This window comes from Oncorhynchus clarkii, chromosome 4 (assembly GCF_045791955.1).
Source record: "Oncorhynchus clarkii lewisi isolate Uvic-CL-2024 chromosome 4, UVic_Ocla_1.0, whole genome shotgun sequence".
Classification (NCBI taxonomy): domain Eukaryota; kingdom Metazoa; phylum Chordata; class Actinopteri; order Salmoniformes; family Salmonidae; genus Oncorhynchus; species Oncorhynchus clarkii.
In genome coordinates this window covers 74,851,706-74,878,068 of record NC_092150.1, presented here as the reverse complement: position 1 = coordinate 74,878,068, position 26,363 = coordinate 74,851,706, and the positions used below count along the sequence as shown (strand labels likewise).

At 43.8% G+C, this 26,363-nt stretch overlaps 1 protein-coding gene across 2 annotated transcripts in view; it reads right to left on the bottom strand.

Annotated features, from left to right (window-relative positions):
• Positions 1 to 26,363, bottom strand: part of LOC139407277 (pleckstrin homology domain-containing family G member 1) — a 93,497-nt gene that overhangs the window by 23,300 nt on the left and 43,834 nt on the right. For both annotated transcript variants that reach the window (XM_071150917.1, XM_071150916.1), the window contains exons 2-4: positions 24,198 to 24,733; positions 8,699 to 8,799; positions 7,985 to 8,054 (exon numbers count right to left, since the gene is read on the bottom strand). In XM_071150917.1, the coding sequence (XP_071007018.1) occupies positions 7,985 to 8,054; positions 8,699 to 8,799; positions 24,198 to 24,596 (570 nt within the window). In that variant the 5' untranslated portion in view covers positions 24,597 to 24,733. The remainder of the gene's footprint in view (positions 1 to 7,984; positions 8,055 to 8,698; positions 8,800 to 24,197; positions 24,734 to 26,363) is intronic.

Sequence of the window (26,363 nt, the reverse complement as noted above, 5' to 3'; positions counted from 1 at the left end):
AAAGCTCACCGACGTTGGACTCTGGAGCAGTGGAAACACGTTCTCTGGAGTGATGAATCACGCTTCACCATCTGGCAGTCTGAAGAACAAATCTGGGTTTGGTAGATGGCAGGAGAACGCTACCTGCCCGAATGCATAGTGCCAACTGTAAAGTTCGGTGGAAGAGGAATAATGGTCTGGGGCTGTTTTCAATGGTTCGGGCTAGGCCACTTAGTTCCAGTGAAGGGAAATCTTAAACGCAACAACATACAAAGACATTGTAGACGATTCTGTGCTTCCAACTTTGTGGCAACAGTTTGGAGAAGGCCCTTTCCTGTTTCAGCATGATAATGCCCCCATGCAAAAAAGCGAGGTCCATATAGAAATTATTTGTCGAGATTGGTGTGGAAGAACTTGACTTGCCTGCACACAGCCCTGACCTCAACCCCATTGAACACCTATGGGATGAATTGGAACGCCGACTGCGAGCTAGACCTAATCGCCCCACAACATCAGTGACCGACCTCACTAATGCTCGTGGCTGAATGGAAGCAAGTCCCCGCAGCAATGTTCCTACATCTAGTGGAAAGGCTTCCCAAAAGAGTGGAGACTGTTATAGCAGGAACGGGGGGACCAACTCCATATTAATGCCCATTATTTTGGAATGAAATGTTCAAAAAGGCAGGTGTACACAAACTTTTAGTGTACATTCATACATACATACATACATACTATAGTACACGTGTATGTGTGAACACACACACACAAACAAACCTGGAGGTTCTCCGTGGGAAAAGCAGTAAATTGAAGAGCAGGCTTCTCTTTAGTCTCCAACAGTCTGCCACCAGAGAGCCAGCTAAACACAACCAGATGTCCCACCAATACACACACACTCCTAATACACACACTCTCTCCATCCTAACATGTACTCTGTGACCCAAAAACAGCAAACCAGTCACAGAAATAGAACGGATCTATAAAATATTGCCCTTGTAAAAGTAAATGAACTCATCCACTATATATATATATATATATATATATACATACATACATATACACACACACACTGAGCATGCACCCTTGTGGGGCCCCAGTGTTGAGGGTCAGCGAAGTGGAGATGTTTCCTACCTTCACCCCCTGGGGTCGGCCCATCAGAAAGTCCAGGACCCAATTGCACAGGGCGGGGTTGAGACTCAGGGCCTCCAGCTTAATGATGAGCTTGCATGGTCTATGGTGTTGAATTCTGAGCTGTAGTCAATGAACAGCATTCTAACATCTGGACAAGAGGACTACTTATGTGTGCAGTGTGATGGTGATTGCATCGTCTGTGGACGTTGGGGCGGTATGCAAACTGAAGTGGGTCTAGGGTGGCAGGTAAGGCGGAGGTGATATGATCCTTGACTAGTCTCTCAAAGCATTTCATGATGACAGAAGGTGAGTGCTACGGGGCGATAGTCATTTATTTCAGTTACCTTTGCCTTCTTGGGTACAGGAAAAATAGTGGCCATATTGAAGCATGTGGGGATAGAAGACTGGGATAGGGAGCGATTGAATATGTCCGTAAACACAACAGCCAGTTGGTCTGCGCATGCTCTGAGGACCCAGCTAGGGCCAGCAGCGCTGTGAGGGTTAACACATTTAAGTGTCTAACTGGCCCACAGTCCTTGTTAGCGAACAGTGTCGGTGGAACTGAAATTATCCTCAAAGCAGGCAAAGAAGCTGTTTAGTATGTCTGGAAGCAATTCGTCGTTGTCCGTGACGTGGCTAGTTTTCTTTTTGTAGTCTGTAATTGCCTGTAGATCCTGCCACATACGTCTCGTGTCTGAGCCGTTGAATTGCAACTCCACTTTGTCCCTGTACCGACATTTTGCTTGTTTGATTGCCTTGTAGAGAGAATAACTACACTGTTAATAACTACACGGCCATATTCCCAGTCCTCTTTCCATGGTTAAATGCAGTGGTTCGCGCTTTCCGTGTTGCACAAATTCCTTCCATCCATCTATGGTTTTTGTTTAGGGTAGGTTGCTAATTGTCACAACCCGGTGGCTATACCGACTCAGACAACATATCCGGAGAGAGCCATGTTTCCATGAAACAGAGAATGTTACAATCTCTGATGTCTCTCTGGAAGGCAACCCTTGCCCTAATTTCATCCACCTTGGTGTCTAGAGACTGGACATTGGTGAGGAGTATACAAGTGTGGTTCCCACCGTGAAGCATGGACGAGGAGATGGGATGGTACTTTGCTGGTGACACTGTCAGAGATTTATTTATGATTCAATGCAAACTTAACTAGCATGGCTACCACAGCATTCTGCAGCGATACGCCATCCCATCTGGTTTGTGCTTAGTGGGACTATCATTTGTTTTTCAACAGGACAATCACCCAAAACACACCTCCAGGCTGTGTAAGGGCTATTTGACCAAGAAAGAGAGTGACGGAGTGCTGCATCAGATGACCTTGCCTCCACAATCACCGGACCTCAACCCAATTGAGATTATTTTGAATTAATTGGACTGCGGAGTGAAGGGAAAGCAGCCAACAAGTGCTCAGCATATGTGGGCACTCCTTCAAGACAGTTAGAAAAGCATTCCTCATGAAGCTGGTTAAGAGAGTGTGCAAAGTTGTCATCAAGGGGAAGGGTGGCTACTTTGAAGAATCTAAAATATATTAAGATTGTGTCAACACTTTTTTGGTTAATACATGATTCCATGTGTTTTATTTCATAGTTTTGATGTCTTCACTATTATTCTACAATGTAGAAAATAGTAAAAATAAAGAAAAACCGTTGAGAGTCCAAACGCACGCACACACACACCATCCAAAGTATATCCAGTACACTGGGTCCTCCTGATTGAGTCCTAAACCACAGCAGGCATTTACACAGTATATATATATATATATATATATATATATATATATATATATATATATATATATATATATATATATATATATATATATATATATATATATATATAGATGCTTTTATCCAAAGCAACTTAGTCATGCGTGCATACATTTTACATATTGGGTGGCCCCGGAAATTGAACCCACTACCCTGGCATGTCAAATGGACCACAGTAGAAACCCTGACATCAGAGACCTGGCCGTGTGGTGCCAGGACAAGTACCTCTCCCTCAACCTGATCAAGACAAAGGAGATGATTGTGGACTACAGGAAAAGTGGAGTCCACAATCAGAGGAGCAGGTTGACAGCTTTAAGTTCCTTGGTGTCCACATCACCAACAAACGATCATGGTCCAAACACAATAAGACAGTCATGAAGAAAGCACAACAAAACCTATTCCCCCTCAGGAGACTGAAAAGTTTTGGCATGGGTCCTCAGATCCTCAAAAAGTTTTACAGCTGCACCATCGAGAGTATCCTGACTGGTTGCATCACTGCCTGGTATGGTAACTGCTCGGCCTCCGACCGCAAGGCACTACAGAGCGTAGTGTGTATGGCCCAGTATGTCACTGGGGCCAAGCTTCCTGCCATCCAGGACCTCTATACCAGGCGGTGTCAAAGGAAGGCCCTAAAATTGTCAAAGACTCCAGCCACCCTAGTCATAGACAGTTCTCTCTGCTGCCGCACGGCAAGCGGTACCGGAGCGCAAAGTCAAGGTCCAAAAGGCTTCTCAACAGCTTCTACCCCCAAGCCATAAGACTCCTGAACAGCTAATCGAAGGGCTACCCAGACCCCTCTTTTACGCTGCTACTCTGTTTATTATCCATGCATAGTCACTTTAACTCTACCTACATGTACCTATTACCTAGACTAACCGGTACATTGACTCTGTACCGGTACCCCCTGGATATAGCCTCACTAGTGTTATTTTACTGCTGCTCATTAATTATTTGTTACCTTTATTTTCATATATATATATATATATATATATATATACACACACACACACAATTGAAGTCGGAAGTTTACATACACTTAGGTTGAAGTCATTAAAATTCGTATTCAACCACTCCACAAATTTCTTGTTAACAAACTATAGTTTTGGCAAGTCGGTTAGGACATCTACTTTGTGCATGACAAGTAATTTTTTCAACAATTGTTTAAAGACAGATTTCACATAATTCACTGTATCCCAATTCCAGTGGCTCAGAAGTTTACATACACTAAGTTGACTGTGCCTTTAAACAGCTTGGAAAATTCCAGAAAATTATGTCATGGCTTTAGAAGCTCCGATAGGCTAATTGACATCGTCTGAGTCAATTGCAGGTGTACCTGTGGATGTATTTCAAGGCCTACCTTCAAACTCAGTGCCTCTTTGCTTGACATCATGGGAAAATCAAACGAAATCAGCCAAGACCCCAGAAAATAAATTGTAGACCTCCACAAGTCTGGTTCATCTTTGGGAGCAATTTCCAAATGCCTGAAGGTACCACGTTCATCTGTACAAATAATAGTACGCAAGTATAAACACCATGGGACCACGCTGCCATCATACCGCTCAGGAAGGAGACGCGTTCTGTCTCCTAGAGAGGAACGTACTTGGTGCGAAAAGTGCAAATCAATCCCAGAACAGCAGCAAAGGACCTTGTGAAGATGCTGGAGGAAACAGGTATAAAAGTATCTATATCCACAGTAAAGCGAGTCCTATATTGACATAACCTGAAAGTCCACTCAGCAAGGAAGAAGCCACTGCTCCAAAACTGCCATAAAAAAGCCAGACTACAGTTTGCAACTGCACGTAGGGACAAAGATCGTACTTTTTGGAGAAATGTCCTCTGGTCTGATGAAACAAAAACAGAACTGTTTGGCAATAATAACCATCATTATGTTTGGATAACAAAGTCAAGGTAGTGGAGTGGCCATCACAAAGACCTGACCTCAATCCTATAGAAAATTTGTGGGCAGAACTGAAAAAGCGTGTGCGAGCAAGGAGGCCTACAAACCTGACTCAGTTACACCAGCTCTGTCAGGAGGAAGTTAAACAATTTAAAGGCAATGCTACCAAATACTAATTGAGTGTATGTAAACTTCTGACCCACTGGGAATGTGATGAAATAAATAAAAGCTGAAATAAATCTCTCTACTATTATTCTGACATTTCACATTCTTAAAATAAAGTTGTGATCTTAACTGACCTAAGACAGGGAATTTTTACTAGGATTAAATGTCAGGAATTGTGAAAAACTGAGTTTAAATGTATTTGGCTAAGGTGTATGTAAAACGTCCGACTTCACCTGTATGAAAATATATATATTATTTATTTTTACTGAACACTTTTTTTCTTAACTTCTTAAAGCCTTGTTGGTTAAGGGCTTGTAAGTAAGCATTTCACTGTATGGTCTACACCTGTTGTATTCGGCTCATGTGACAAATAACGTTTGATAATACAGCAAGGCAGAGATGGAATCTGTGATTTCTGCTCATCTTTGATCTGTGAGGACATTTTCTAAATTACATTACCAATCACTCCTGATATAACATAGATATAGATTAATAGTAGGGACATTTGTATTCGAATACTTGTGTGAATATTCATTTCTACGGGAATGTTTATATATTCCCATTTTAAAACAGATTCTAACACTGAAAAGGTGTTTTCTAAATTAGATTCAAATATCCATGTGACGTTGTTACATTCAAAGATATACCATGACATTTCTAATTATTAATTAAATAAAACAAAAACCTTTCCAACGTAGTTATGACAAGCATGGTGCCTTCACGTGCGTAGCTTGTTGTTCATCTTGGCCAAAGAGGCTCAAGATAAATGTGTAGCAAGTGGAGTGAGAGTTCACTAATGCAATACAAGATGGAATCAAATCTTAGTGAAATGAGAAGGAGTAGGCTATAACAAGCAACCAATCAGTATAGCTGTTGTTTTATCTAAATGGGGTTGGAGAGAAAGCACAGCATGTGGCCTCAATTAGCCTGGCTAGCTATAGCTGGCTGGCTTTGCTATTTAGCTAGCTTCTCTAGGCTACTCCAGTCAAGACAGGCACTGTTATATGGGATGATAAATAACATTGTGGTTGCTACAAGTTAGCTATTCTTGGCTGTAGCCGAGTCGCCTTGGCATCTCTCTCCTTCCGTCTGCTCGCTACACACACAACATGTACTTTGAATATGCAACAACAATTCAGGATACTATTCGAACAGTGAAATTGTTTAAAACCCCCCATCCCTAATTAATAGTGACGTTTAGATCATCTCAGAACAGCAAGGCAGAGACGGAACCTGAGCATTTCTGCTGAGGTACCATAGATTTAGATATAGTACATCTCCAGACTGTGCTGCTCATCATTATTATGATAGGACTAAACCATTATGGGATGTTATATAGTAATTGGTTTTGCTTCTGTATCGACCGGCTGGCATGCTGAGGGGTCTAGACTGGCGAGAGGAGCTATGGGTTAGGAGATCAGCTAAACGCTGAAGAGGACTGAAGAGGAAAGATTTTTTTCTACCAGATGATAAAACATTATGATCTTGTTTTAATTGTGCAACAGTGGTGCAGTCAGCATGTAGGGACCCATAAAGACTAAGCTGCTTACTCAACACATTTCACTGAAAGCAGGGTAAGGAACATAAGGACAGATAGACGATTACCTCCAAGAGGAGGAGGGAGGGAGGGATTTATGGTCTGTTTTTTCACTCCTTCAAAAGCTTTGCCGAGTTGTGACTCTAAGTTGTGGGGGGGGGGGGGGATTGTCTGCAATGAACAAATGTTTCCAGGCAGTTGTCTGGCTACTGACCCAACACCAATTCATGACCCACACACACACTACAATAATCAGGGAATGTTTCTAAACGCACGCAACCTCTATTGTATGGTCACGTAACAGTAATGGCACACACTACTTTGGATAACTGCAATCAAAAGAGTGTGCAGGATTGAATCTGTACTAAATATGTAAGTAAACACACATTTAACATGTGTAAAGTGACTGTGATAAGGCCACCTACAAACCACGGAGGCCCTTGATTCATTAATAGTGTATTGTAAAATATACTAAAGAAAAATATAAAACGCAACATGTAAAGTCAGCTTCATGTTTCATGAGCTGAAATAAAAGATCCCAGAAATGTTCCATACACACAAAAAACGTCTTTCTCTCAAATGTTGTGCACAAATTTGTTAACATCCCTGTTAGTGAGGATTTCTCCTTAACCAAAATAATCCATCCACCTGACAGGTGTGGCATATCAAGAAACTGATTAAACAGCATGATCATTGCACAGGTGCACCTTGTGCTAGGGACAATAAAAGGCCACACTAAAATATGCAGTTTTGTCACGCAACACAATGTTGTCGCAAGATTTGAGGGAGCGTGCAATTGGCATGCTGACTGCAGGAATGTCCACCAGAGTTGTTGCCAAATCAATTTTGAATTCAGACTGTAAAGCAACAACATGTGGATTAAGTCAAGGGGTATGAATACTTTTGAAGTGATTTATTGTGGTATTGGGATGATGAATATGTGGAGCATGGACTGGGTGACTATACAAATTCAACAAGAGCACTATCGTACACACTGGCACAGACCGCAGTGAAATGACTAGTGTGTTTGTGCATGTCCAGACTGATAAACTCTGGTTACAGACAGATTACTGTGTACTTATTGTGGTATTGGTAGAGATATGTCTGTTGAGTAAGTGTTAGTATGCAGTTATCATGAAATAGAATGATTTATTGTAGAAAAGGATTGGAAAGACCAAACACAGTTATAGACACACACACACACACACACACACACACAGAGAGAGAGATAAGAGAAACGAGAGGAGAATATTTTTTATCTCAGGTGTTGAAGTATTACCATTAGCCCTCACCAGTAAATGGTGACTAGACATTTTGCCGGCCCTTAAATTTCCTCAGAAATTGTGCTTCTCTGTCAGTATGATGAAGTACAATTTTGGTTAGTTTGTAACCTAAATAATGTTGTGTGTGTTACATGTTCTGGAGTGTTTTTTGTTCCGAACCAGCTGTTCAGACAGGCTTCAACAAGAAAGAAAAAGAGAAAAGAAAGAGACCTACCTTGGCTACGAAACACTCTGCAATGGCCACAGGGTCCGAATTACACTTTTCCAGGTCATGAAGCAGATCTCTGTAAACCCCAAAAATGATCACATCAGCATATCAGTACTTTAACCACTTGCACACCACACACTTAATTCAATCATTGGAATACAAACTGAGAGTTACACACTTACGAAACTGCTCCCCATCGCTCTTTGTTATAAACAGCAAAAATGTTCAGGAACAAATATAACTTGGGACACAGTATTAGGTCCTAGGGTACTCTGCTTACAACAAAAAGTAACTTCCGTGAATTGAAATAGGTTGTGTGTGTGTGCCCCTAATTCTTATTGGTTGATGGATATATGGTCAACTGGTGTAGCCATTGTTACATGTCTAGGGAATGAGGTCATTGTGACGGTTTGTAAGGAGTTTGTGTCAAACCAAACTCCCTCACTATGTGAATTCTCCCTAGGTTTTTCTCTCCCTCCCTGTGTTGCTGTGTGTCTTTATGTGACAGCTGACAGTCTGAGTGACTAGGCTTCCAGCAGACCTGGTGGTTTTGAACATGCACTCCTCAGATGGACAAAACAACGTTGATTGGTCACTGGCCCCCTCACACATCGACAGGTGAGACAAACTGTCCTCATTCTGTAGATTCTTTGGATACTGCACTCTGTATTTGTTTGTGTTTGAGTGTGTTTGTGTGTGTGTGTGTGTGTGTGTGTTTACCTGTTGAAGTGGTAGATGTCTCGGATGTTCCCGAATAGAGAGCCTCTCTCCTCTGAGCTCAGTGCCAGGCAAGACTGGTTACTGATACACTCCAGGTAATCCTACAGAGAGAGAGAAAAAAATATGTTTTTTGAGAAACAATGTGACTTCATGCAATTGTTCTTTCGACTTCTAAATGTATGGTTTTTGAAATACATTGCCAATTACAGAATATATTTCATTGCCAATAAAGCATATTGAATTGAGTGAAAGTGAGCGAGAGCAACAGACACACAGACAGAGACACAGAGAAAAGAGAGAGAGAGAGAGAGAGAGAGAGAGAGAGAGAGAGAGACAGCGACAGAGAGATGGAAAGAGCGAGAGGGACAGCAAGAGGCAGCGACAGACAGAGACACGGAGAGAGCAAGGTTAGTTATGAACCCCACATCAAAGTGTTTTGAGGAATATCTCATCAAGTCATGCGAGGGGGAGAGTATGACTGACATGCTCCCTGGCGTCATTCTACCAACCCCCCACCAACACGCACTCTGAACACACACTATGAACACACTCTCCACGTATAAAAACACAGCATCGTAAACACTTTGAAACCACATACACTTCTCACACGTATTCAACACACATTCAATCTGCTTTAGACAAAGAGCATTCCAATCTAGTAAAACAACTGGGCCCACAGCCCACTTCTCCCTGACTTCAGTCCAGTCTTAACCCGCCTACTTAACTAGAGACTATTCAGTGGGTACTCCTCTTTGTCCAGATGGCTGTTTGACCAGCACAGCAAAATGTCTAAGGGCCTACAGTACTCACAGATGGACAGTGTCCAAAGCTAATAGGATAGGATACACTGGTGAGAGGCTTGTAGAGAAGTGTTTAAGGAACTGAGGCTGTGTCTGTTCAGACAGTATCTTATCTCACCATCTCAGCCATCAGTCATGACATGTTCAGCTACCAATAGTGATTATACGCCTCAGCATTCTCTCCACGCGTACACAGACATGGTACCGCGCGCGCACACACACACACACACAAACTGTCTCTCCCTCATCCTGTTTCTCCTCTCGATCTCATTGACAGATGGGATAAGTACATTCTACAGTTGAAGTCGGAAGTTTACATACACTTAGCTTGGAGTCAGTAAAACTCGTTTTCAACCACTCCACAAATTTCTTGTTAACAAACTAGTTTTGGCAAGTCGGTTCGGACATCTACTTTGTGCATGACACAAGTAATTTCCACTTCCATTCACCCAATTCCATTGGGTCAGAAGTTTACATACACTAAGGTTGACTGTGCCTTTCAACAGCTTGGAAAATTCCAGAACATTATGTAATGGCTTTAGAAGCTTCTGATAGGCTAATTGACATAATTTGAATCAATTGGAGGTGTACCTGTGGATGTATTTCAAGGCCTACCTTTAACTTCTTGGATATAGGGGGCGCTAATTTAATTTTTGGATGAAAAACGTTCCCGTTTTAAACAAGATATTTTGTCACGAAAAGATGCTCGACTATGCATATAATTGACAGTTTTGGAAAGAAAACTCTTGACGTTTCCAAAACGGCAAATATATTGTCTGTGAGTGCCACAGAACTGATGTTACAGGCGAAACCCAGATAAAAATCCAATCAGGAAGTGCCACATTTTTTTAAACCGCCTCATGCCAATGACTCCTTATATGGCTGTGAATGGGCCACGAATGAGCTTAGGCTTTCTGTCGCTTCCCCAAGGTGTCGACAGCATTGTGACGTATTTGTAGGCATATCATTGGAAGATTGACCATAAGAGACTACATCTACCAGGTGGTCGCTTGGTGTCCTCTGTTGCAATTATTGCGTAATCTCCAGCTGCAGTATTTTTCAGTTCGCTTCTGATGAGAAACCAACTGTCACGACTGATATATTATCTAATAGATATGTGAAAAACACCTTGAGGATTGATTCTAAACAACGTTTGCCATGTTTCTGTCGATATTATGGAGCTAATTTGGAAAAAAGTTTGGCGTTGTAGCGACTGCATTTTCCGGTCTTTTTCTTAGCCAAACGTGATGAACAAAACGGAGCTATTTCGCCAACACAAATAATATTTTTGGAAAAAATGAACATTTGCTATCTAACTAAGAGTCTCGTCATTGAAATCATCCGAAGTACTTCAAAGGTAAATTATTTTATTTGAATGCTTTTCTTGTTTTTCTGAAAATGTTGCCTGCTGAATGCTAGGCTTAATGCTATGCTAGGCTATCAATACTCTTACACAAATGCTTGTGTAGCTTTGGTTGAAAAGCATATTTTGAAAATCTGAGATGACAGTGTTGTTAACAAAAGGCTAAGCTTGTGCTTGAATATACAGTGCCTTGCGAAAGTATTCAGCCCCCTTGAACTTTGTGACCTTTTGCCACATTTCAGGCTTCAAACATAAAGATATAAAACTATTTTTTTGTGAAGAATCAACAACAAGTGGGACACAATCATGAAGTGGAACAACATTTATTGGATATTTCAAACTTTTTTAACAAATCAAAAACTGAAAAATTGGGCGTGCAAATATCAGCCCCTTTACTTTCAGTGCAGCAAACTCTCTCCAGAAGTTCAGTGAGGATCTCTGAATGATCCAATGTTGACCTAAATGACTAATGATGATAAATACAATCCACCTGTGTGTAATCAAGTCTCCGTATAAATGCACCTGCACTGTGATAGTCTCAGAGGTCCGTTAAAAGCGCAGAGAGCATCATGAAGAACAAGGAACACACCAGGCAGGTCCGAGATACTGTTGTGAAGAAGTTTAAAGCCGGATTTGGATACAAAAAGATTTCCCAAGCTTTAAACATCCCAAGGAGCACTGTGCAAGCGATAATATTGAAATGGAAGGAGTATCAGACCACTGCAAATCTACCAAGACCTGGCCGTCCCTCTAAACTTTCAGCTCATACAAGGAGAAGACTGATCAGAGATGCAGCCAAGAGGCCCATGATCACTCTGGATGAACTGCAGAGATCTACAGCTGAGGTGGGAGACTCTGTCCATAGGACAACAATCAGTCGTATATTGCACAAATCTGGCCTTTATGGAAGAGTGGCAAGAAGAAAGCCATTTCTTAAAGATATCCATTAAAAGTGTCGTTTAAAGTTTGCCACAAGCCACCTGGGAGACACACCAAACATGTGGAAGAAGGTGCTCTGGTCAGATGAAACCAAAATTGAACTTTTTGGCAACAATGCAAAACGTTATGTTTGGCGTAAAAGCAACACTGCTCATCACCCTGAACACATCATGCCCACTGTCAAACATGGTGGTGGCAGCATCATGGTTTGGGCCTGCTTTTCTTCAGCAGGGACAGGAAAGATGGTTAAAATTGATGGGAAGATGGATGGAGCCAAATACAGGACCATTCTGGAAGAAAACCTGATGGAGTCTGCAAAAGACCCGAGACTGGGACGGAGATTTGTCTTCCAACAAGACAATGATCCAAAACATAAAGCAAAATCTACAATGGAATGGTTCAAAAATAAACATATCCAGGTGTTAGAATGGCCAAGTCCAGACCTGAATCCAATCAAGAATCTGTGGAAAGAACTGAAAACTGCTGTTCACAAATGCTCTCCATCCAACCTCACTGAGCTCGAGCTGTTTTGCAAGGAGGAATGGGAAAAAATGTCAGTCTCTCGATGTGCAAAACTGATAGAGACATACCCCAAGCGACTTACAGCTGTAATCGCAGCAAAAGGTGGCGCTACAAAGTATTAACTTAAGGGGGCTGAATAATTTTGCACGCCCAATTTTTCAGTTTTTGATTTGTTAAAAAAGTTTGAAATATCCAATAAATGTCGTTCCACTTCATGATTGTGTCCCACTTGTTGTTGATTCTTCACAAAAAAATACAGTTTTATATCTTTATGTTTGAAGCCTGAAATGTGGCAAAAGGTCGCAAAGTTCAAGGGGGCCGAATACTTTCGCAAGGCACTGTATTTATTTAATTTGCGATTTTCATGAATAGAAAAGTTGCGTTATGCTAATGCGTTATAGTTTAAGTATTTTTCTGTCGATTTCTCAGCCAAGCAGGATGAACAAACGTGACATTTTTCGCCTACAAAAATATTATTTTGGGTAAAAATGAACACTTGCTATCTAACTGGGAGTCTCCTGAGTGAAAGCATCTGAATTTGGTTGCTTTTCTTATATTTGTGAAAATGTTGCCTGCTGCCAGCACAGCCTAGCATAGCATTATGCCATGCTAAACTTACACAAATGCTTGTCTCGCATTTGAAAAAGGGGGAGGCCTGTAAGCCGAAGAACACCATCCCAACCGTGAACGGGGGTGGCGGCATCATGTTGTGGGGGTGCTATGCTGCAGGAGGGACTGGTGCACTTCACAAAATAGATGGCTTCATGAGGTAGGAAAATTATGTGGATATATTGAAGCAACATCTCAAGACATCAAATCAAATCAAATTTTATTTGTCACATACACATGGTTAGCAGATGTTAATGCGAGTGTAGCGAAATGCTTGTGCTTCTAGTTCCGACAATGCAGTAATAACCAACAAGTAATCTAACTAACAATTCCAAAACTACTGTCTTGTACACAGTGTAAGGGGATAAAGAATATGTACATAAGGATATATGAATGAGTGATGGTACAGAGCAGCATAGGCAAGATACAGTAGATGGTATCGAGTACAGTATATACATATGAGATGAGTATGTAAACAAAGTGGCATAGTTAAAGTGGCTAGTGATACATGTATTACATAAGGATACAGTCGATGATATAGAGTACAGTATATACGTATGCATATGAGATGAATAATGTAGGGTAAGTAACATTATATAAGGTAGCATTGTTTAAAGTGGCTAGTGATATATTTACATCATTTCCCATCAATTCCCATTATTAAAGTGGCTGGAGTTGAGTCAGTGTCAGTGTGTTGGCAGCAGCCACTCAATGTTAGTGGTGGCTGTTTAACAGTCTGATGGCCTTGAGATAGAAGCTGTTTTTCAGTCTCTCGGTCCCAGCTTTGATGCACCTGTACTGACCTCGCCTTCTGGATGATAGCGGGGTGAACAGGCAGTGGCTCGGGTGGTTGATGTCCTTGATGATCTTTATGGCCTTCCTGTGACATCGGGTGGTGTAGGTGTCCTGGAGGGCAGGTAGTTTGCCCCCGGTGATGCGTTGTGCAGACCTCACTACCCTCTGGAGAGCCTTACGGTTGAGGGCGGAGCAGTTGCCGTACCAGGCGGTGATACAGCCCGCCAGGATGCTCTCGATTGTGCATCTGTAGAAGTTTGTGAGTGCTTTTGGTGACAAGCCAAATTTCTTCAGCCTCCTGAGGTTGAAGAGGCGCTGCTGCGCCTTCTTCACAATGCTGTCTGTGTGAGTGGACCAATTCAGTTTGTCTGTGATGTGTATGCCGAGGAACTTAAAACTTGCTACCCTCTCCACTACTGTTCCATCGATGTGGATAGGGGGGTGTTCCCTCTGCTGTTTCCTGAAGTCCACAATCATCTCCTTAGTTTTGTTGACGTTGAGTGTGAGGTTATTTTCCTGACACCACACTCTGAGGGCCCTCACCTCCTCCCTGTAGGCCGTCTCGTCGTTGTTGGTAATCAAGCCTACCACTGTTGTGTCGTCCGCAAACTTGATGATTGAGTTGCGTGGCCACGCAGTCGTGGGTGAACAGGGAGTACAGGAGAGGGCTCAGAACGCACCCTTGTGGGGCCCCAGTGTTGAGGATCAGCGGGGAGGAGATGTTGTTGCCTACCCTCACCACCTGGGGGCGGCCCGTCAGGAAGTCCAGTACCCAGTTGCACAGGGCGGGGTCGAGACCCAGGGTCTCGAGCTTGATGACGAGCTTGGAGGGTACTATGGTGTTGAATGCCGAGCTGTAGTCGATGAACAGCATTCTCACATAGGTATTCCTCTTGTCCAGATGGGTTAGGGTAGTGTGCAGTGTGGTTGAGATTGCATCGTCTGTGGACCTATTTGGGCGGTAAGCAAATTGGAGTGGGTCTAGGGTGTCAGGTAGGGTGGAGGTGATATGGTCCTTGACTAGTCTCTCAAAGCACTTCATGATGACGGAAGTGAGTGCTACGGGGCGGTAGTCGTATAGCTCAGTTACCTTAGCTTTCTTGGGAACAGGAACAATGGTGGCCCTCTTGAAGCATGTGGGAACAGCAGACTGGTATAGGGATTGATTGAATATGTCCGTAAACACACCGGCCAGCTGGTCTGCGCATGCTCTGAGGGCGCGGCTGGGGATGCCGTCTGGGCCTGCAGCCTTGCGAGGGTTAACACGTTTAAATGTCTTACTCACCTCGGCTGCAGTGAAGGAGAGACCGCATGTTTTCGTTGCAGGCCGTGTCAGTGGCACTGTATTGTCCTCAAAGCAGGCAAAAAAGTTATTTAGTCTGCCTGGGAGCAGGACATCCTGGTCCGTGACTGGGCTGGATTTCTTCCTGTAGTCCGTGATTGACTGTAGACCCTGCCACATGCCTCTTGTGTCTGAGCCGTTGAATTGAGATTCTACTTTGTCTCTGTACTGACGCTTAGCTTGTTTGATAGCCTTGTGGAGGGAATAGCTGCACTGTTTGTATTCGGTCATGTTACCAGACACCTTGCCCTGATTAAAAGCAGTGGTTCGCGCTTTCAGTTTCACGCGAATGCTGCCATCAATCCACGGTTTCTGGTTAGGGAATGTTTTAATTGTTGCTATGGGAACGACATCTTCAACGCACGTTCTAATGAACTCGCACACCGAATCAGCGTATTCGTCAATGTTGTTGTCTGACGCAATACGAAACATGTCCCAGTCCACGTGATGGAAGTAGTCTTGGAGTGTGGAGTCAGCTTGGTTGGACCAGCATTGGACAGACCTCAGCGTGGGAGCCTCTTGTTTTAGTTTCTGTCTGTAGGCAGGGATCAACAAAATGGAGTCGTGGTCAGCTTTTCCGAAAGGGGGGCGGGGCAGGGCCTTATATGCGTCGCGGAAGTTAGAGTAACAATGATCCAAAATCTTTCCACCCCTGGTTGCGCAATCGATATGCTGATAAAATTTAGGGAGTCTTGTTTTCAGATTAGCCTTGTTAAAATCCCCAGCTACAATGAATGCAGCCTCCGGATAAATGGTTTCCAGTTTGCAAAGAGTCAAATAAAGTTCATTCAGAGCCATCGATATGTCTGCTTGGGGGGGGATATATACGGCTGTGATTATAATCGAAGAGAATTCTCTTGGTAGATAATGCGGTCTACATTTGATTGTGAGGAATTCTAAATCAGGTGAACAGAAGGATTTGAGTTCCTGTATGTTTCTTTCATCACACCATGTCACGTTAGCCATAAGGCATACGCCCCCGCCCCTCTTCTTACCAGAAAGATGTTTGTTTCTGTCTGCGCGATGCGTGGAGAAACCCGTTGGCTGCACCGCCTCGGATAGCGTCTCTCCAGTGAGCCACGTTTCCGTGAAGCAAAGAACGTTACAGTCTCTGATGTCCCTTTGGAATGCTACCCTTGCTCGGATTTCATCAACCTTGTTGTCAAGGAATCAGTCAGTCAGGAAGTTAAAGCTTGGTTGCAAATGGGTCTTCCAAATGGACAATGACCCCAAGCATACTTCCAAAATTGTGGCAAAATGGCTTAAGCACAACAAAGACAAGGTATTGGAGTGGCCGTCACAAAGCCCTGACCTCAATCCTATAGACAATTTGTGGGCAGAACTAAAAAAGCGTGTGCGAGCAAGGAGGCTTACAAACCTGACTCGGTTACACCAGCTCTGTCAGGAGGAATGGGCCGAAATTCACCCAACTTATTGTGGGAAGCTTGTGGAAGGCTACGCAAAAAGTTTTACTCAAATTAAACAATTTAACCTGCTGAGTGTAGGGGGCAGTATTTTGATGTTTGGATGAAAAACGTACCCAAATGAAACTGACTATTTCTCAGGCCCAGAATCTAGAATATGCATATAATTGTCGGATTAGGATAGAAAACACTCTAAAGTTTCCAAAACTGTCCAAATATTGTCTGTGAGTATAACATAACTGATATTGCAGGCGAAAACCTGAGGAAAATCCAACAAGGAAGTGCCTAAGAGAAACTAATCTCCCTGTTCCATTGCATGCCTTCCCTCCATTTAAAGGGATATCAACCAGATTCCTTTCCTTATGGCTTCCACATGGTGTGAACAGTCTTGAGACATAGTTTCAGGCTTTTATTCTGAAAAAATTAGCAAGAAGGATCACATCGTGTCAGTGGATGGCTGGGTGCCAGCAGAGTTTTACATGCACAACAGCTTGGAGAATACATTTTCTCTCTCCTATTGAAAAAGCTACAGTCCGGTTGAAATATTATTGAATATTTATTATAAAAACAACCTGAAGATTGATTATAAAAAACGTTTGACATGTTTCTACGAACTTTATGGGTACTATTTGGAATTTTCGTCTGCCCGTCATGTCCTGCACGAGCCTGTGGATTTCTGAACAAAACGCGCCAACCATAATCTACTATTATTCTGACAGTTCACATTCTGAAAATAAAGTGGTGACCCTAACTGACCTAAGACAGGGAATTTGTACTAGAATTAAATGTCAGGAATTGTGAAAAACTGAGTTTAAATGTATTTGGCTAAGGTGTATGTAAACTTCCGACTTCAACTGTTTATCTGCAGGCCACACAAAGTAGCCAACCTGCGTCTCACCCGCCCCCCCCCCTCCCCCTCTCTAACACACACAACACTCTTAGATTGTTTGGTGTTTGGTGAGGTCATCCACTCCCAGAGGGGGAACTCTGTCAGAATCATTGTGTAAAATAGAAGCAGGGGTCAAGGTTCTGAGGTAAGAGGAGACAGTTTGGAGGATTTAGGGGTGAAAGGGCAGATATGGGGGTTTCAGGGCAATGGCTTAGGGCCAGGTTTGGGGGTTAGAGTTTTGGCTTTAATTTAGGATAATGGTGGTCGGTGGAGTCACGGTAAGAGACCAGGATCATGTTTAGGGTTTGGGTTGTCAATCAACACAGCCTAGTCTGAGCCTGATCACTAGAGGTCGACCGATTAATCGGAATGGCCGATTAATTAGGGCCGATTTCAAGTTTTCATAACAATCGGAAATCTGTATTTTTGGACGCAGATTTTTTATTTTTATTTATTTAACGAGGCAAGTCAGTGAAGAACACATTCTTATTTTCAATGACGGCCTAGGAACGGTGGGTTAACTGCCTTGTTCAGGGGCAGAACAACTGATTTTTACCTTGTCAGCTCAGAGATTCAATCTTGCAACCTTACGGTTAACTAGTTCAATGCTCTAACCACCTGCCTCACGAGGAACCTGCCTGTTACGCGAATGCAGTAAGAAGCCAAGGAAAGTTGCTAGCTAGCATTAAACTCATCTTATAAAAAAAAACAATCAATCAATCATAATCACTTGTTATAACTACACATGGTTGATGATATTACTAGTTCATCTAGCATGTCCTGCGTTGCATATAATCGATGCGGTGCGCATTCGCGAAAAAGGACTGTCGTTGCTCCAACGTGTACCTATCCATAAACATCAATGCCTTTCTTAAAATCAATACACAGAAGTATATATTTTTAAACTTGCATATTTAGCTAAAAGAAAGGTTAGCAGGCAATATTAACCAGGTGAAATTGTGTCAATTCTCTTGCGTTCATTACACGCAGAGTTAAGGTATATGCAATAGTTTGGGCCGCCTGGCTCGTTGCGAACTAATTTGCCAGAATTTTTACGTAATTATGACATAACATTGAAGGTTGTGCAATGTAACAGCAATATTTAGACTTATGGATGCCACCCGTTCGATAAAATACGGAACGGTTCCGTATTTCACTGAAAGAATAAACGTTTTGTTTTCGAAATGATAGTTTCCGGATTCGAGCATATTAATGACCTAAGGCTTGTATTTCTGTGTGTTATTATGTTATAATTAAGTCTATGATTTGATAGAGCAGTCTGACTGAGCGATGGTAGGCCGCAGCAGGCTCGTAACTATTCATTCAACCACACTTTAGTGCGTTTTGCCAGCAGCTCTTCGCAATGCTTCAAGCATTGCGCTGTTTATGACTTCAAGCATATCAACTCCCGAGATTAGGCTGGTGTAACGATGTGATGTGAAATGGCTAGCTAGTTAGCGGGGTGCGCGCTAATAGCGTTTCAAATGTCACTCGCTCTGAGACTTGGAGTAGTTGTTCCCCTTGCTCTGCATGGGTAACGCTGCTTCGATAGTGGCTGTTGTTGATGTGTTCCTGGTTCGAGCCCAGGTAGTGGCGAGGAGAGGGATGGAAGCTATACTGTTACACTGGCAATACTAAAGTGCCTATAAGAACATCCAATAGTCAAAGGTATATGAAATACAAAACGTATAGAGAGAAAGAGTCATATAATTCCTATAATAACTACAACCTAAAACTTCTTACCTGGGAATATTGAAGACACATGTTAAAAGGAACCACCAACTTTCATATGTTCTCATGTTCTGAGCAAGGAACTTAAACGTTAGCTTTTCTTACATGGCACATATTTCACTTTTACTTTCTTCTCCAACACTTTGTTTTTGTATTATTTAACCTCTTTCAGCTAGGGGGCACTATTTTTATGTTTGGAAAAATAACGTTGCCAATGTAAACAACCTATTTCTCAGGCCCATATGCTAGAATATGCATATAATTGACAGATTAGGATAGAAAACTCTAAAGTTTCCAAAACGGTCAAAGTATTGTCTGTGAGTATAACAGAACTGATAATGCAGGCGAAACCTGAGGAAAATCAAACCAGGAAGTGGCTTCTATTTTGAAAGCTCCATGTTCCATAGCCTGCCTTCGCTCCATTTAAAGGGATATCAACCAGATTCCTTTTCCTATCGCTGCCTCAAGGTGTCAGTCTTTAGACATAGTTTCAGGCTTTTATTTTGAAAGATGAGCGAGAAAGATAACATGGCGTTGGTGGATAGCTGGGTGTTCCCAGGAGTTTTGCTTGCGTAGCAGAGTGGGGCAGCCATTGACTCTCCCTCTCCTACTGAAAAATAGACAGTGCCGGTTGATATATTATCAATTATATATTTTAAAAACAACCTGAGGATTGATTATAAAAAACGTTTGACATGTTTCTGTGGACATTATGGATACTATTTGCGTTGTCGTGACCGCTCGAGCCTGTGGATTTCTGAACATAACGCGCCAAACAAACAGAGGTATTTTGGATACAAAAATAATCTTTCAGGAACAAAAGGAACATTTGTGTAACTGGGAGGCTCGTGAGTGAAAACATCCGAAGATCAACAAAGGTAAGCGATTAATTTGATTGCTTTTCTGATTTTCGTGACCAAGCTACTTTGATGCTAGGTGTTCATAATGTTTTGTCTAGTGATCGATAAACTTACACAAACGCTTGGATTGCTTTCGCTTCCAATACTCTACTCAGCAAACTGGATGCAGTTTATCACAGTGCCATCCGTTTTGTTACTAAAGTACCTTATATCACTGCGGCCTGTATGCTCTAGTCGGCTGGCCCTCGCTACATGTTCGTCGCCAGACCCACTGGCTCCAGGTCATCTACAAGTCTATGCTAGGTAAAGCTCCGCCTTATCTCAGTTCACTGGTCACGATGGCAACACCCACCCGCAGCACACGCTCCAGCAGGTGTATCTCACTGATCATCCCTAAAACCAAAACCTCATGTCCGGGACTGGAGCAGGGGGAATGGGATGAAAGGTGTTCTCCAGGTTTCTCTGTGAGTTTGTTTGGAGAAGCCTGATATGCTGCTTAAAAAAACACAGTTATTCAGCCAGGGAAGGACCACCATACAGTGGGGCAAAAAAAGTATTTAGTCAGCCACCAATTGTGCAAGTTCTCCCACTTAAAAATATGAGAGAGGCCTGTAATTTTCATCATAGGTACACTTCAACTATGACAGACAAAATGAGGAAAAAAATCCATGGTGGAAAATAAGTATTTGTTCAATAACAAAAGTTTCTCAATACTTTGTTATATACCCTTTGTTGGCAATGACAGAGGTCAAACGTTTTCTGTAAGTCTTCACAAGGTTTTCACACACTGTTGCTGGTATTTTGGCCCATTCCTCCATGCAGATCTCCTCTTGAGCAGTGATGTTTTGGGGCTGTTGCTGGGCAACACAGACTTTCAACTCCCTCCAAAGATTTTCTTTGGGGTTGAGATCTGGAGACTGGCTAGGCCACTCCAGGACCTTGAAATGCTTCTTACGAAGCCACTCCTTCGTTGCCCGGGCGGTGTGTTTGGGATCATTGTCATGCTGAAAAGACCCAGCCACGTTTCATCTTCAATGCCCTTGGCTTTGTTACTTTAGTCCCAGCTCTCTGCAGGTCATTCACTAGGTCCCCCCGTGTGGTTCTGGGATTTTTGCTCACCGTTCTTGTGACCATTTTGACCCCATGGGGTGAGATCTTGCGTGGAGCCCCAGATCGAGGGAGATTATCAGTGGTCTTGTATGTCTTCCATTTCCTAATAATTGCTCCCACAGTTGATTTCTTCAAACCAAGCTGCTTACCTTTTGCAGATTCAGTCTTCCCAGCCTGGTGCAGGTCTACAATTTTGTTTCTGGTGTCCTTTGACAGCTCTTTGGTCTTGGCCATAGTGGAGTTTGGAGTGTGACTGTTTGAGGTTTTGGACAGGTGTCTTTTATACTGATAACAAGTTCAAACAGGTGCCATTAATACAGGTAACGAGTGGAGGACAGAGAAGAAGTTACAGGTCTGTGAGAAATCTTGCTTGTTTGTCGGTGACCAAATACTTATTTTCCACCATAATTTGCAAATAAATTCATTAAAAATCCTACAATGTGATTTTTCTCATTTTGTCTGTCATAGTTGAAGTGTACCTATGATGAAAATTACAGGCCTCTCTCATATTTTTAAGTGGGAGAACTTGCACAACTGGTGGCTGACTAAATACTTTTTTGCCCCACTGTATATAGGGTGCATCTACCATGTACTACTCACATACAGTTACAGTGCATCTGGAACGTATTCCGACCCCTTGACTTTTTCCACATTTTATTTACATTACTGCCTTATTCTAAAATGTATTGAATTGTTTTTTCCCCTCATCAATTTACACACAATACTCCATAATGACAAAGCAAAAAAACTACTTAGACATTTTTGCAAATGTATTAAAAATAAAAAACTGAAATAGTACATTTACATAAGTATTCAGACCCTTGACTCAGTACTTTGTTGAAGCACATCAGCCTTAAGTCTTCTTGGGTATGACGCTACAAGCTTGGCACACCTATATTTGGGGAGTTTCTGCCATTCTTCTCTGCAGATCCTCTAAACTCGGTCAGGTTGGATGGGGAGTGTCGCTGCTCTGAAACAATCCTGTCTCTGAGCTCTATGGACAATTCATTCAACCTCATTGCTTGGCCTTCGACCTCATGGCTTGGTTTTTGACATGCACTGTCAACTGTGGGACCTTATATAGACAGGTGTGTGCCTTTCCAAATGATGTCCAATAAATTGAGTTTACCACAAATTGTAGAAACATCAAGGATTATCAATGGAAACAAGATGCACCTGAGCTCAATATCGAGTCTCATAGCAAAGGGTCTGAACACTTATGCAAGGTATCTGTTTTTGATTTGTAATACATTTGCAAACATTTCTAAAAACATGTTTTCACTTTGTCATTATGGGGTATTGTGTGTATCTTGATGGGATGCACTGTACATATACATGCATTATGTGCCACACACACAAACCACTACACACATATATGCACATACCAATACAAACACACTGCTTGTGCAGGCCACATCACCGTCCGTCGTTGACAGATGGAGCGCAGGTGAGCCCACAGGAGTCTGGTTAAATATTTGTGTTTGGGCAATCACCCCCTCTAACCCTGCGGAAAGCACCACGCAAGGGATTCTGGGTAATGGGTGGAGGGTGACAGCTCTGATGGCGAGTGGCCACGGTGGATAGTAGCACTATACTGTACATTGGTGGTGGTGAATATGATGGTGAATGAGTGCGATGTGTTACACCCACTTAATGGGACCTACTGACAAGGACTAGATATAGCAGGGCAGTCTGCTCTGAATGTAATCCACTGATGATGAATAGCGTAAATGTTGGAAGTCTTAACAGAGATTGACATCAATAAGGGGGGAGAAAGGGGTAAATTATGGTCCTGTCTAAAAGTGTAGTGGAAGAGTGGGTGTCCGGCCGCATAGATCTGATAAAGGGGTCTTGTTGAGTAGTTAGGGGGGTCCAGGTCTAAGGGGAGTATACGTCTTTAAAGCGATCTCTGCTCAGTGTTTAGCTAACCTACTTTAGACATTGTTATTACAGCTCTAAATCCCTCTTCCTACAGCACCGCTCTCCCATTCCTATTCTCCTCAACCTGAACAGAGCGAGGAGGCATGGTGGGGGTAGGGACATCCATCTTGGTCCCTGTGACAAGGTGGGAGGGGTGAGGAAACCATTTCTCCGACAACTCACCCACCCCCTCTATCTCTTTCTGAAAGGACCAGTTTCCTGCTGGTTGGGAACTCTGACGACAACTCTTCCACCAAAATCAACTTCTCCTGTATATGGGTGTTGTCTATGAACACTCTGGACACATCTTGACCCCCGTTCTTTCTTACACAGGTCCTGACTGGTATGATGCTGTTCAGTAATATACTAGTATCTGTCCTCCTACACTGCAGTGTTCCATCCAGTCCTCCAGCAGTCCCAACAGGGTTTCATCTCCGGCAGTCCCAACAGGGTTTCATCTCCGGCAGTCCCAACAGGGTTTCATCTCAGGTCCTCCAGCAGTCCCAACAGGGTTTCATCTCCGGCAGTCCCAACAGGGTTTCATCTCCGGCAGTCCCAACAGGGTTTAATCTCCGGCAGTCCCAACAGGGTTTCATCTCCAGCAGTCCCAACAGGGTTTCATCTCCAGCAGTCCCAACAGGGTTTCATCTCCAGCAGTCCCAACAGGGTTTCATCTCCAGCAGTCCCAACAGGGTTTCATCTCCAGCAGTCCCAACAGGGTTTCATCTCCAGCAGTCCCAACAGGGTTTCATCTCCAGCAGTCCCAACAGGGTTTCATCTCAGGTCCTCCAGCAGTCCCAACAGGGTTCCCATCCAGTCCTCCAGCAGTCCCAACATAACATTTTTGTTTTAGTCCTGGGCAAACTCACCTGATTCAACTCACTGAGGGCTTGATGATTAGTTGACAAGTTGAATCAGGTGTGCTTGTCCAGGGCTACAACAACCATATGTACTGTTGGGGGTACTGGAGGACTGGAGTTGGGAAACACTGCATGCTCTGTCCTACTGTTTGCATCTCACCTACCTAGTCTGAAAATGTACCCCTGTGCTGTATGTAGGTGCATTGATAGCTGGTGTCTCCCCAGTGGTGTTGTGTGGTACCATGGTCCTCACAGTACTGGACAGACTCCTGTAAGAAGGATAAGTACTATGTATGCGTCTCCCCAGTGGTGTTGTGTGGTACCATGCTCCTTACCTGTACGATGCTCTGCAGGTCCAGTACGTAGGTCCTCTCAGTGTCCATTATCTCCTGAACCACCCTGTCCACATACTGCACCCTGGGCCCTGGGGAGCTCCTCTCCCCAGCCTTGGTGTCTGACTGGGGGGTCTGGGCAGACACCTGTCTAACAGTCCCTTTTCCTGCATCTGTTCCTCCAATATTCCTTTCCTCCTCATCCCCACATCCCAGCTGTCTGGCTGGAACCAGCTCCAACCGGATCGCCCCAGAATCCCGGTCAGGAGCGGGGTGACAGTGAGGGGAGGGGCCTAAAGTGGAGCGGCTGCCCAGTGAGCAGTGGCTGTCCCTGGAGGAGGCGGAGGAAGAGGTGGAGCCGTAGCTGATTGGGCGCTCAGCACTGTCTGGGGAGGAGTCCATGCTGTGGGCGGAGCAGTAGCGTAGTGGGGTGTGGTGGATGTCGGAGGGGCGAAAGCGGCCCGGAACGCCCACTGAGCTCAGGACCGAGCCGGCATCCGGAATCTCTGGGAGAGGAGGGAGGGCATCCGTGTAATCGTCTGAAAGAAGGAGGCGAGAGAGGGAGAGAAAAGGACGTGTGAGAATTGAGACCTTTATCCTTGTCCTCTCATCAAGTTCAGAGTAAACATTGTTAATACTCAACCATCCTAATAAAACAACAAAAAGTGAACCCCTTTATGTTCCCACAGTGTCCCTATCTGGATTCCAAGTGGCAAGCTTGCCAGGACAGAGTTTAACTAGACACTGGAAGCCTCTCTCTCGTCTCTCTCTCTCGCTGTCTCATCTCTCTCAGCAGAAAGGCCAAAGTAGAAAACCCACACCTTGTTCATGTCCCTTGATGGTTTAGGATTCCAACTGAAAAACAGGCCACACCACAGTCGTGAGAGTGTGGTGTCCAGTCTAACTGAAACTGACCACAACCATGTCATTAACTCACACCATGGCCAGAAGGCTTTAAAAACACACAAAAATAAGCACTCTTACAAGCCATGATGACCACACTAAGTCATTTACAGAGAGAGAGAGAGAGACCAGAGAGAGAGAGAGAGACCAGAGAGAGAGAGAGAGACCAGAGAGAGAGAGAGAGAGAGACCAGAGAGAGAGAGAGAGAGAGAGACCAGAGAGAGAGAGAGAGAGACCAGAGAGAGAGAGACCAGAGAGAGACCAGAGAGAGAGAGAGACCAGAGAGAGAGAGAGACCAGAGAGAGAGAGAGACCAGAGAGAGACCAGAGAGAGAGACAAGAGAGAGACCAGAGAGAGAGACAAGAGAGAGACCAGAGAGAGAGACAGAGACCAGAGAGAGACCAGAGAGAGAGACACCAGAAAGAGAGAGAGAGAGAGACCAGAGAGAGAGAGAGAGACCAGAGAGAGAGAGAGAGACCAGAGAGAGAGAGAGAGAGAGAGAGACCAGAGAGAGAGAGAGACCAGAGAGACCAGAGAGACCAGAGAGACCAGAGAGACCAGAGAGAGAGACCAGAGACCAGAGAGAGAGAGACCAGCGAGACCAGAGAGAGAGAGACCAGAAAGAGAGAGACAGAAAGACCAGAGAGAGACCAGAGAGAGAGAGAGACCAGAGACAGAGAGACCAGAGACAGAGAGACCAGAGACAGAGAGACCAGAGACAGAGAGATCAGCGAGAGAGAGACGAGAGAGACCAGAGAGAGAGACAGAGAGACAGAGAGACCAGAGAGAGAGACCAGAGAGAGAGAGAGACCAGAGAGAGAGAGAGACCAGAGAGAGAGAGAGACCAGAGAGAGAGAGAGCGAGACCAGAGAGAGAGAGAGACCAGAGAGAGAGACAGAGACCAGAGAGAGAGAGACAGAGACAGAGAGAGAGAGACCAGAGAGAGAGAGAGAGAGACCAGAGAGACCAGAGAGACCAGAGAGAGAGAGACCAGAGAGACCAGAGAGAGAGACCAGAGACCAGAGAGAGAGACCAGAGAGAGAGAGACCAGAAAGAGAGAGACAGAAAGACCAGAGAGAGACCAGAGAGAGAGACCAGAGACAGAGAGACCAGAGACAGAGAGACCAGAGACAGAGAGACCAGAGACAGAGAGACCAGAGACAGAGAGACCAGCGAGAGAGAGACGAGAGAGACCAGAGAGAGAGAGACAGAGAGACCAGAGAGAGAGACCAGAGAGAGAGACCAGAGAGAGAGAGACCAGAGAGA